Source organism: Eubalaena glacialis, chromosome 3 (genome assembly GCF_028564815.1).
Source record: "Eubalaena glacialis isolate mEubGla1 chromosome 3, mEubGla1.1.hap2.+ XY, whole genome shotgun sequence".
NCBI classification, from domain to species: Eukaryota; Metazoa; Chordata; class Mammalia; order Artiodactyla; family Balaenidae; genus Eubalaena; species Eubalaena glacialis.
In genome coordinates this window covers 30,276,847-30,291,107 of record NC_083718.1, presented here as the reverse complement: position 1 = coordinate 30,291,107, position 14,261 = coordinate 30,276,847, and the positions used below count along the sequence as shown (strand labels likewise).

The 14,261-nt window shown below is 37.0% G+C and overlaps 1 protein-coding gene across 1 annotated transcript in view; it reads right to left on the bottom strand.

The window, feature by feature from the left end:
- PLD5 (phospholipase D family member 5) overlaps positions 1 to 14,261 on the bottom strand; it is a 480,756-nt gene that overhangs the window by 90,269 nt on the left and 376,226 nt on the right. Inside the window, exon 5 of the mRNA XM_061185407.1 lies at positions 7,370 to 7,497. Coding sequence (XP_061041390.1) covers positions 7,370 to 7,497 — 128 coding nt within the window. The remainder of the gene's footprint in view (positions 1 to 7,369; positions 7,498 to 14,261) is intronic.

The following is a 14,261-nucleotide window of genomic DNA, read 5'->3' as shown; positions in this document are numbered from 1 at the left end:
CATTGAGGAAAGAGGTAGCAGACGTTCATTCTAAAAACAGCCCTCACACCAAAAAAAATTAAACCTACACAGGCTACACAGAAACTTTCCCACATAAAAATAGCCCTCCAAGAGAGTCTGAGGGTCAAGCATTGGGAGGAAGAACCCCCAGAACATTTGGCTTTGAAGGGCAACTGGGCCTGAGCGTAGGAGTTCCACAGGGTTGGGAGAAACAGACTCCACTCATATGCTCTGGGACCCAGGACAAAGCAATACCTCCATAGGAACTGGGGCTAGACCTAAGTAGGGGTCTTAGAGGGTCTCCTGGGGAGGCAGGGGTTGGCTTTAGCTCACTGTGGAGGCAAGGACACTGGTGGTAGAGGCCCCAGGGGATATAGATCAGTGCCGAAATGGAGGTCTCCATTTTGGTACCAAGACCCAGCCCCACCTAACAACCTACAGGCTCCAGTGCTGGGACAACTCAGGCCAAACAACCAGTAGGGTGGGAACACAGCCCCACCCATCAGCAGACAGGCTGCTTAAAGTCATATTGAGCTCACAGCTACCTCAGAACACACCCCCTGACATAGGGTGTCAAGAATGAAAAGAAATGAAGAAAGTCTCAGAGACATCTGGAACAATGTTAAATGTACCAACATTTGCATTATAGGGGTCCCAGAAGGAGAAAAGAAAGAGAAAGGACCTGAGAAAATATCTGAAGGTATTATAGCTCAAAACTTCTTTAACATGAGAAAGGAAACAGTCACTCAAGTCCAGGAAGTGCAGAGAGTCCCATACAGGATGAGCCCAAGTATGAACACACTGAGACATATACTAATCAAACTGACAAAAATTAAAGACAAAGAAAAAATATGAAAAGCAACAAGGGAAAAGCAACAAATAACATACAAGGGAATCCCCATAAGGTTATCAACTGATTTTTCAGCAGAAACTCTTCATGCCAGAAGGGAGTGGCATGGTATATTTAAAGTGATGAAAGGGAAAAACCTACAACCAAGAACACCCTACCCAGCAAGGCTCTCATTCAGATTTGATGGAGAAATCAAAAGCTTTACAGACAAGCAAAAGCAAAGAGAATTCAGCACCACCAAACCAGCTTTACAACAAATGCTAAAGGACCTTCTCTAGGCAGGAAAGAGACCAGCAACTTAAAACACCTTGTATATATACAAAATGCTATATCAAAACCTCATGGGAACAGCAAACCCAAAAACTACAGTAGATGCACACACAAAACAGAAAAAACAACCCAAACACAACACCAAAGATAGCCATCAAATCACAACAGAAGAGAACAAAAGAGGAAGAAAAGAAACCTACAAAAACAAATCCACAACAATTAAGAAAATGTCAATAGGAACATACATATTGATAATTACCTTAAAAGTAAATGGATTAAGTGGTCCAACCAAAAGACATAGACTGGCTGAATGGATACAAAAACTAGACACTTACATATGCTGTCTACAACAGACCAACTTCAGATCTCAGGACACATACAGACTGAAAGTGAGAGGGTGGAAAAAGGTATTCCATGCAAATGGAAGTCAAAAGAAAGCTGGAGTAGCAATACTCATATCAGATAAATTAGACTTTAAAATAAAGACTGTTAACGAAAGACAAGGAAGGACACTACATAATGATCAAGGGACCAATCCAAGAAGAAGATATACCAACTGTAAATATATATGCACCCAACATAGGAGCACCTCAATATATAAGCCAAATGCTAATAGCTGTCAAAGGGGAAATCAACAGTAACACAATACTAGTGGGGGAATTTAACACCCCACTTACACCATTGGACAGATCATCCAGACAGAAAGACAATAAGGAAACACAGACCTTAAATGATACATTAGACCAAAAGGACTTAATTTATATTTATAGAACATTCCACCTGAAAGAAGCCAAATACACTTTCTTCTCAAGTGCACATGGAACATTCTCCAGGATAAATCACATATTGGGCCACAAATCAAGCGTTGGAAAATTTAAGAAAACTGAAATCATATCAAGCATCTTTTCCGACCACAACACTAGATTAGCAATACACTACAGGAAAAAAAAAACTGTAAAAAACACAAACACTTGGAGACTAAACAATATGTTACTAAACAACAAATGATCACTGAAGAAATCAAAAAGGAAATAAAAAAATACCTAGAGACAAATGACAACGAAAACATGACAATCCAAAACCTGTGGGATGCAGCAAAAGCAGTTCTAAGAGGGAAGTTTATAGCAATACAATCTTACCTAAGGAAACAAGAAAAATCACAAATAAACAACCTAACCTTACACCTAAAGCAACAAGAGAAAGAAGAACAAACAAAACCTAAAGTTAGTAAAAGGAAAGTAATTGTAAAGATTAGAGCAGAAGTCAATGAAATATAGATGAAGGAAATAATAGAAAAGATCAATAAAACTAAAAGCTGATTCTTTGAAAAGATAAACAAAATTGTTAAACCTTTAGCCAGACTCATCAAGAAAAAAAGGGAGAGGGCTCAAATCAATAAAATTAGAAATGAAAAAGAAGTTACAACCAACAGCACAGAAATACAAGGGATCATAAGAGACTACTACAATCAACTATATGCCAATAAAATGGACAACCTAGAAGAAACGGACAAATTCTTAGAAAGGTACAACATTCCAAGACTGAACCAGGAAGAAATAGAAAATATGAACAGACCAATCATAAGTACTGAAATTGAAACTGTGACTTTAAAACTTCCAACAGACAAACGTCCAGGACCAGATGGTTTCACAGGTGAATTCTATCAAACATTTAGAGAAGAGTTAATACCTATCCTTCTGAAACTCTTCCAAAAAATTTCAGAGGAAGGAACACTCCCAAACTCATTCTACAAGGCCACTATCACCCTGACATCAAAACCCAACAAAGACACCACAAAAAAAGAAAATTATAGGCCAATATCACTGATGAACATAGACTCAAAAATCCTCAACAAAATACTAGCAAACCAAATCCAACAACACATTAAAAGGATCATACACCATAATCAAATGAGATTTATCCCAGGGACGCAAGGATTCTTCAATATATGCAAATCAATCAATGTGATACACCACATTAACAAATTAAAGAATAAAAAACTTATGATCATCTCAATAGATGCAGAAAAAGCTTTTGACAAAATTCAACACCCATTTATGATGAAAACTCTCCAGAAAGTTTGCATAGAGGGAATCTAACTCAACATAATAAGGGCCATATCTGACAAACCCACAGCAAACATCATTCTCAATGTTGAAAAACTGAAAGCATTTCCTCTAAGATAAGGAACAAGACAAAGATGTCCACTCTAGCCACTTTTATTCAACATAGTTTTGGAAGTCCTAGCCACAGCAATCAGAGAAGAAAAAGAAACAAAATGAACCCAAATTGGAAAAGAAGTAAAACTGTCACTGTTTGCAGGTGACATGATACTATACATAGAAAATCCTAAAGATGCTACCAGAAAACTATAAGAACTCATCAATGAATTCAGTAAAGTTGCAGGATACAAAATCAGTACACAGAAATCTCTTGCATTACCATACACTAACAATGAAAGATGAGAAAGAGAAATTAAGGAAACAATCCCATTTACCATCACATCAGGAAGAATAAAATACCTAGTAATAAACCTACCTAAGGAGGCAAAAGACCTATATTCAGAAAACTATAAGATACTGATGAAAGAAATCAAAGATGACATGAACAGATGGAGAGATATACCATGATCTTAGATTGGAAAAATCAATATTATCAAATGACTAAAGCAATCTACAGATTCAATGCAATCCCTGTCAAATTACCAATGACATTTTGCAAAGAACTAGAAAAAAAAATCTTAAAGTTTGTATGTAAACACAAAAGACCCTGAATAGCCAAAGCAATCTTGAGAATGAAAAACAGAGCTGGAGGAATCAGACTCCCTGACTTCAGAGTATACCGCAAAGCTACAGTCATCAAAACAGTATGGTACTGGCACAAAAACAGAAATATAGATCAATGGAACAGGATAGAAAGTCCAGAGGTAAACCCACACACCTATGGTCAACTAATCTATGACAAAGGAGGAAGAATATACAATGGAGAAAAGACAGTCTTTTCAATAAGTGGTGCTTGAAAAATTGGGCAGTTATATGTAAAAGAATGAAATTAGAACACTCCATAACACCATACACAAAAATAAACTCTAAATGGATTAAAGACCTAAATGTAAGGCTGGATGCTATAAAACTCTTAGAGGAAAACATAGGCAGAACACTCTCTGACATTAATCGAAGCAAGATCTTTTTTGATTCTCCTTCTGGAGTAATGAAAATAAAAACAAAAATGAACAAATGGGATCTAATTAAAGTTTTGCACAGCAAAGGAAACAATAAGAACATGAAAAGCAACCCACAGAATGGGAGAAAATATTTGCAGATGAAGCAAATGACATGGGATTAATCTCCAAAATATACAAACAGCTCATGCATCTCAATAACAATGAAAACAACAACAACAAACAACCCAATCAAAAAATGTCTGGAAGATCTAAATAAATAGACATTTTTCCAAAGAAGATGTATAGATGGCTAAAAAGTACATGAAAAGATGCTCAACATCACTATAATAATGATAAATTATTGCACTACAAAAATCAGATCTAATAATTTGCATTATTAGAGAAATGCAAATCAAAACTACAATGAGGTATTACCTCACACCAGTCAGAATGGGCATCATCAAAAAATCTACAAACAATAAATGCTGGAGAGAGTGTGGAGAAAAGGAAACACTCCTACACTGTTGGTGGGAATGTAAATTGGTACAGCCACTATGGAGAACGTTATGGAGGTTCCTTAAAAAACTAAAAATAGAACTACCATATGATCGAGCAATCTCACTCTTGGACATACACCTGGAGAAAACCATAATTTGAAAAGATACATGCACCTCAATGTTCATTGCAACACTATTTACAATAGCCAGGACATCGAAGCAGCCTAAATGTCCATCAACAAAGGAATGGGTGAAGAAGATGTGGTACATATGTACAATGGAATATTACTCAGTCGTAAAAAGGAACAAAATAATGCCATTTACATCAACATGGATGGACCTAGAGATTTTCATTCTCTAGTGAAGTAAGCCAGACAGAGAAAGACAAATATCATGATATTGCTTATATGTGGAATCTAAAAAAATGGTACAAATGAACTTATTTACAAAACATAAATAGAGTCACAGAGGTAGAAAACAGTCTTATGGTTACTAGGGGGGGAAGGGGGAGGGATAAATTGGGAGATTGGGATTGACATATGCACACTACTATATATAAAATAGATAATAAGGACCTACTGTATAGCACAGGGAAATCTATTCAGTACTCTCTAATGACCTATATGGGAAAAGAATCTTAAAAAAAGTGGATATATCTATATGTATAACTGATTCGCTTTGCTATACAGTAGAAACTAACACAACATTATAAATCAACTCTACTCCAGTAAAGATTTTTTAAAAACTACTTAGCAGAATTTACGTATAATTAATATTGTTACAGAACCAATTTTATCTATTTAATATGGGAGATCCAGCTGAAAATTTCTGGGCAAAAGATACTTATTGGTTAATTTTTTGTAAGTACAAAAAAAGCAAAAGATAGACCCAGAGATTTCCATAAATTAGACTATTTTTCTCTAAATACTCTAAATTATTGAGGCTTTATACTATCATTGCCTTACTTCTTATTTCTGAGGCAAGCCGATGTTGCTGTAATCACTATTTTTATAAGTGTGTTTGAAGGGCCATCAGACACAAGATAAAAAGAATCAAAATTTATATTTTTCATATCAGAATTAATATTGGAAGAAATTTGCTTAAAACATTCAATACTGAAACTCAACTCTGGGTTGAAGTCTACTTTTCTTTAAAATGGATGCAATAATAGCGTTTACCTCATAGGATCATTGTGAGGTTTTAATTAAATAATCCATTTACATGGCTTAGAACAACACCTTGCATTCAATATAAGCTAGTTATTGTTGCAATTATTCTTATTTATACTACTATTTTATTCAGAATCATTTTTATATCAGTAGGTAGCACCTAATTTTCTGAGCAAATATAAAATAATGTTTTGTCATAATCTTTGATGGTGCTTTCATCCCAAAATGAATTAATTACGGAATTTTCTTTCAGTATCCCCTCCTCTGCTGGGGAGGGAGACTGTCTTATTAGAGATACTAAGTACTTGGCCCTTGAGACTGGGCTACTGTGACTCCTCTTCACATGCAAAACTAGAAAACCACCTTAGATAAGTTGTACTTTGGCTCCACACTATTCCATGGAGAGGGCAATAATTGGGTTTTTAGTATTTCATTTGCCCATTTCTTTTACAGCTGAGCACTTTTATCTGCCTCATGCATTAAAAGAGGAAAACTAGATGGAATATGTGTGCATGAAAGACAGTAGTTTAAGAAGGAAAAGAGGAAAAGAGTGGAAACTGGGAGGCAAATGGTTAAAGGCCTGAAGCTAACAGTACAAATATAACGTTACCCTCTCTCAGATTTATCCCATGTGGTGTTGGCTTTCAAGCTATGGCCATTGTGTGTGCTTTTTTCCCATAGGAATAAATAGAAGTGCAGTAGAATTCAATGTCATTTCAGGGATCCTAATATTAGAAGAGCTCAGGTAAAACATTGTGTATCGGCTCTGTGCCTGCATGGTTGACTGGTCAGTCTTCTTATGCATCCAATGATGAAGAACTTCCAGCCACTAGTTGACAAATGGGAAGAAGGTGATTTGTAATCCTCCACGGATCACCTCTGGCACAAATAAATACATGAAAATTACAAGACTGTTCAAGTGTATTTTCAAGATATTTGAAGTTAATTATTTGCAAAGAGAAAGATGAAGACATCTTTATCTTAAGATTTATTAAAGGGATAAAACTATTATTCTACAGTATGTGATCCTAGACTGAATTTATATGTTTTCCTGTTTCTCATAGATTATGTGATCTCCTCCTGAAAATTTAGCTTTGTGTAATATAAATTACACACAAATATGCTCTAAAGAATCTTGGAGTAGCATCTGAGTTATAAAAGTGCTGAAGCAATGGCGGTTCTTTTGGTAAAATGATTCTGACAAAGAAAGGTTTATCATTTCACTTTAAATGAAGGTGAACCTACTAAAACTACGCAAAATAACAAAAGCTGTAGGTTTAATTTCCCTCAACCACAGTAGAGGTGACTGAATGCTTTATGGAGGTGGTAGGTTTTTTTGTTGTGTTTTCTTTTTTTTTTTTTTTGGAGGTGGTAGTTTTGATGCTGACAGAACACTGACTTTATGTAATGAAAAGATTACCTGTCCCAGGGACTGCCAGTCCAAACCAGCACTGCCGATGTAAACATGCTGTTTGTCCACAATCCAGAAGGAGGACTGCAGCCGACCCTTGTTGTAGGCAGTCATGTTCATGTAGGTCACCTCAGCTCCTAGGAGTTCAAGGAAATCCCAGTCAGCCTCTGTGTCAAGGCCATGAACATGCAGTCAGTCACCTACTGGCAGAAATACTCATCGTTTGCATCCATCACAGTTGACATTCAGGGAAGCCAAATATTTACATTAGTTTAGTGCACAGAGGACCCTCAAGGAGTTACTTTATTCCCAAAGGGAATACAAGGGAAAAAAAAGAATAAGTTTTTCCCTATGTATAGCTCCACATGGTGACAAGATCATGGCTTCTCAAGTCAGATCTGACTCAAATCCCCGCTCCTTGATTTATCACTCAAATGGTGAGATAGGTGTGCCATGCTCTTCTTTCTTTTACTTTCGGGATAATTTCATACAGTTTTGCAATCAATAAAAGATCAGTCTTGCTTAGTAATATGCCTTTCCTCAGTAAGAAACTGGCCTTCTTTTTGTTTATTGAAGTATAGTTGATTTACAATATTGTGTTAGTTTCAGGTGTACAGCAAAGTGATCCAGTTATGTATATACATACATATATATATATATATATATATATATATATATATATATATATTTCAGATTCTTCTCCACTATAGGTTATTATAAGATATTGAATATAGTTCCCTGTGCTATACAGTAAATCCTTGTTGTTTATAGGAACTGGCCTTCCTATACTTTCTGTATGTTAGTTTCACCTTTTACCCCTTCACTTGCCTTAACTTCTTTGTTTCCCTCTTCATTATTTAATTTGGATTTGGTCTCTTCCTAGCCTTTCTTTATCTGATAGTTCTTAATATAAGAAATGGGGGAGAGCACCAGAATCACAACTGGCTGCTGGACAATCATTGACAGGAAGACACTGGACTTCACCAAGGAGGATACCCCACGTCCAAGGACAGAGGAGAAGCCACAGTGAGACGGTAGGAGGGGCGCAATCAGAGTAAAATCAAATCCCATAACTGCTGGGTGGGTGACTCACAGACTGGCGAGCACTTATACCACAGAAGTCCACCCACTGGAGTGAACGTTCTGAGCCCCACCTCAGGCTTCCCAACCTGGGGGTCCAGCAACGGGAGGAGGAATTCATAGAGAATAAGACATTGAAGCCTAGTGGGAATTGATTGCAGGACTTCAGACAGGACTGGGGGAAACAGAGACCCCACTCTTGGACGGCGCACACAAAATAGTTTGTGCATCGGGACCCAGGGGAAGGAGCAGTGACCCTGGGGGAGACTGAACCAGACATAACTGCTGGTGTTGGGGGGTCTCCCGCAGAGGCGGGGGCTGGCTCTGTTTCACCGTGGGGACAAGGACACTGGCAGCGGAGGTTCTGGGAAGTACTCCTTGGCGTGAGCCCTCCCAGAGTCTGCCATTAGCCCGACCAAAGAGCCCGGGTAGGCTCCAGTGTTGGGTTGCCTCAGGCAAAACAACCAACAGGGAGGGAACCCAGCCCCACCCATCAACAGTCAAGTGGATTAAAGTTTTACTGAGCTCTGACCGCCACAGCAACAGTCAGCTCTACCCACCTCCAGAGCCTCCCATCAAGCCTCTTAGATAGCCTCAACCACCAGAGGGCAGACAGCAGAAGCAAGAAAAACTACAGTCCTGCAGCCTGTGGAAAAAAAACCACATTTACAGAAAGATAGACAAGATGAAAAGGCAGAGGGCTATATACCAGATGAAGGAACAAGAAAAAACCCCAGAAAAACAACTAAATGAAGTGGAGATAGGCAACCTTCCAGAAAAAGAATTCAGAATAATGATAGTGAAGATGATCCAGGACCTTGGAATAAGAATGGAGGCAAAGATTGAGAAGATGCAAGAAATGATTAACAAAGACCTAGAAGAATTAAAGAACAAACAAACAGAGATGACCAATACAATAAGTGAAATGAAAACTACACTAGAAGGAATCAATAGCAGAATAACTGAGGCAGAAGAACGGATAAGTGACCTGGAAGACAGAATGGTGGAATTCACTGCTGCAGAACAGACTAAAGAAAAAAGAATGAAAAGAAATGAAGACAGCCTAAGAGACCTCTGGGACAACATTAAATGCAACAACATTCGCATTATAGGGGTCCCAGAAGGAGAAGAGAGAGAGAAAGGACCAGAGAAAATATTTGAAGAGATTATAGTCAAAAACTTCCCTAACATGGGAAAGGAAATAGCCACCCAAGTCCAGGAAGCACAGAGAGTCCCATACAGGATAAACCCAAGGAGAAGCATGCTGAGAAACATAGTAATAAAAGTGGCAAAAATTAAAGACAAGGAAAAATTATTGAAAGCAGCAAGGGAAAAACGACAAATAACATACAAGGGAACTCCCATAAGGTTAACAGCTGATTTGTCAGCAGAAACTCTACAAGCCAGAAGGGAGTGGCATGATATACTTAAAGTGATGAAAGGGAAGAACCTACAACCAAGATTACTCTACCCAGCAAGGATCTCATTCAGATTCGATAGAGAAATCAAAAGCTTTACAGACAAGCAAAAACTAAGAGAATTCAGCACCACCAAACCAGCTCTACAACAAATGTTAAAGGAACTTCTCTAAGTGGGAAACACAAGAGAAGAAAAGGACCTACAAAAACAAACCCAAAACAATTAAGAAAATGGTCATAGGAACATACATATTGATAATTACCTTAAACGTGAATGGATTAAATGCTCCAGCCAAAAGACACAGGCTTGCTGAATGGATACAAAAACAAGATCCATATATATGCTGTCTACAAGAGACCCACTTTAGACCTAGGGACACATACAGACTGAAAGTGAGGGGATGGAAAAAGATATTCCATGCAAATGGAAATCAAAAGAAAGCTGGAGTAGCTATACTCATATCAGATAAAATAGACTTTAAAATAAAGAATGTTACAAGAGACAAGGAAGGACACTACATAATGATCAAGGGATCAATCCAAGAAGAAGATATAACAATTATAAATATATATGCACCCAACATAGGAACACCTCAATACATAAGGCAACTGCTAACAGCTATAAAAGAGGAAATTGACAGTAACACAATAATAGTGGGGGACTTTAACACCTCACTTACACCAATGGACAGATCATCCAAAATGAAAATAAATAAGGAAACAGAAGCTTTAAATGACACAATAGACCAGATAGATTTAATTGATATTTATAGGACATTCCATCCAAAAACAGCAGATTACACGTTCTTCTCAAGTGCGCACGGAACATTCTCCAGGATAGATCACATCTTGGGTCACAAATCAAGCCTCAGTAAATTTAAGAAAATTGAAATCATATCAAGCATCTTTTCTGACCACAATGCTATGAGATTAGAAATGAATTACAGGGGAAGAAACGTAAAAAACACAAACACATGGAGGCTAAACAATACGTTACTAAATAACCAAGAGATCACTGAAGAAATCAAAGAGGAAATTAAAAAATACCTAGAGACAAATGACAATGAAAACACAACGATCCAAAACCTATGGGATGCAGCAAAAGCAGTTCTAAGAGGGAAGTTTATAGCTATACAAGCCTACCTCAAGAAACAAGAAAAATCTCAAGTAAACAATCTAAACTTACACCTAAAGAAACTAGAGAAAGAAGAACAAACAAAACCCAAAGTTAGCAGAAGGAAAGAAATCATAAAGATCAGAGCGGAAATAAATGAAATAGAAACAAAGAAAACAATAGCAAAGATCAATAAAACTAAAAGCTGGTTCTTTGAGAAGATAAACAAAATGGATAAGCCATTAGCCATACTCATCAAGAAAAAGAGGGAGAGGACTCAAGTCAATAAAATCAGAAATGAAAAAGGAGAAGTTACAACAGACACTGCAGAAATACAAAGCATCCTAAGAGACTACTACAAGCAACTTTATGCCAATAAAATGGACAACCTGGAAGAAATGGACAAATTCTTAGAAAGGTATAACCTTCCAAGACTGAACCAGGAAAAAGCAGAAAATATGAACAGACCAATCACAAGTAATGAAATTGAAACTGTGATTAAAAATCTTCCAACAAACAAAAGTCCAGGACCAGATGGCTTCACAGGTGAATTCTATCAAACATTTAGAGAAGAGCTAACACCTATCCTTCTCAAACTCTTCCAAAAAATTGCAGAGGAAGGAACACTCCCAAACTCATTCTGTGAGGCCACCATCACCCTGATACCAAAACCAGACAAAGACACTACAAAAAAAGAAAATTACAGACCAATATCACTGATGAATATAGATGCAAAAATCCTCAACAAAATACTAGCAAACAGAATCCAACAACACATTAAAAGGATCATACACCACGATCAAGTGGGATTTATCCCAGGGATGCAAGGATTCTTCAATATACGCAAATCAATCAATGTGATACACCATATTAACAAATTGAAGAATAAAAACCATATGATCATCTCAATAGATGCAGAAAAAGCTTTTGACAAAATTCAACACCCATTTATGATAAAAACTCTCCAGAAAGTGGGCATAGAGGGAACCTACCTCAATATAATAAAGGCCATATACGACAAACCCACAGCAAACATCATTCTCAACGGTGAAAAACTGAAAGCATTTCCTCTAAGATCAAGAACAAGACAAGGATGTCCACTCTCACCACTATTATTCAACATAGTTCTGGAAGTCCTAGCCATGGCAATCAGAGAAGAAAAAGAAATAAAAGGAATACAAATTGGAAAAGAAGAAGTAAATCTGTCACTGTTTGCAGATGACATGATACTATACATAGAGAATCCTAAAACTGCCACCAGAAAACTGCTAGAGCTAATTAATGAATATGGTAAAGTTGCAGGATACAAAATTAATGCACAGAAATCTCTTGCATTCCTATACACTAATGATGAAAAATCTGAAAGAGAAATTATGGAAACACTCCCATTTACCATTGCAACAAAAAGAATAAAATACCTAGGAATAAACCTACCTAGGGAGACAAAAGACCTGTATGCAGAAAACTGTAAGACACTGATGAAAGAAATTAAAGATGATACCAACAGATGGAGAGATATACCATGTTCTTGGATTGGAAGAATCAATATTGTGAAAATGACTATACTACCCAAAGCAATCTACAGATTCAATGCAATCCCTATCAAATTACCAATGGCATTTTTTACGGAGCTAGAACAAATCATCTTAAAATTTGTATGGAGACACAAAAGACCCCGAATAGCCAAAGCAATCTTGAGGGAAAAAAACGGAGCTGGAGGAATCAGACTCCCTGACTTCAGACTATACTACAAAGCTACAGTAATCAAGACAATATGGTACTGGCACAAAAACAGAAACATAGATCAATGGAACAAGATAGAAAGCCCAGAGATAAACCCACACACCTATGGTCAACTAATCTATGACAAAGGAGGCAAAGATATACAATGGAGAAAAGACAGTCTCTTCAATAAGTGGTGCTGGGAAAACTGGACAGCTACATGTAAAAGAATGAAATTAGAATACTCCCTAACACCATACACAAAAATAAACTCAAAATGGATTCGAGACCTAAATGTAAGACTGGACACTATAAAACTCTTAGAGGAAAACATAGGAAGAACACTCTTTGACATAAATCACAGCAAGATCTTTTTTGATCCACCTCCTAGAGTAATGGAAATAAAAACAAAAATAAACAAATGGGACCTAATGAAACTTCAAAGCTTTTGCACAGCAAAGGAAACCATAAACAAGACGAAAAGACAACCCTCAGAATGGGAGAAAATATTTGCAAACGAATCAACGGACAAAGGATTAATCTCCAAAATATATAAACAGCTCATTCAGCTCAATATTAAAGAAACAAACACCCCAATCCAAAAATGGGCAGAAGACCTAAATAGACATTTCTCCAAAGAAGACATACAGCCGGCCACGAAGCACATGAAAAGCTGCTCAACATCACTAATTATTAGAGAAATGCAAATCAAAACTACAATGAGGTATCACCTCACACCAGTTAGAATGGGCATCATCAGAAAATCTACAAACAACAAATGCTGGAGAGGGTGTGGAGAAAAGGGAACCCTCTTGCACTGTTGGTGGGGATGTAAATTGATACAGCCACTATGGAGAACAATATGGAGGTTCCTTAAAAAACTAAAAATAGAATTACCATATGACCCAGCAATCCCACTACTGGGCATATACCCAGAGAAAACCGTAATTCAAAAAGACACATGCACCCGAATGTTCATTGCAGCACTATTTACAATAGCCAGGTCGTGGAAGCAACCTAAATGCCCATCAACAGACGAATGGATAAAGAAGATGTGGTACATATATACAATGGAATATTACTCAGCCATAAAAAGGAACGAAATTGAGTCATTTGTTGAGACGTGGATGGATCTAGAGACTGTCATACAGAGTGAAGTAAGTCAGAAAGAGAAAAACAAATATCGTATATTAACGCATGTATGTGGAACCTAGAAAAATGGTACAGATGAGCCGGTTTGCAGGGCAGAAGTTGAGACAGAGATGTAGAGAACAGACATATGGACACCAAGGGGGGAAAACTGCGGTGGGGTGGGGATGGTGGTGTGCTGAATTGGGCGATTGGGATTGACATGTATACACTGATGTGTATAAAATTGATGACTAATAAGAACCTGCAGTATAAACAAACAAACAAAACAACTAATACTAAACTTTCATTGGGTTATTTGTATGGAAATATGTTAATATACATGTTTCAGACATTACATGAAATTTCTAAAAATCTTATATGTTCTGGTATAATGTTATAAGTCATAATCCTAGTTATTACTTTAAAATGTATATCT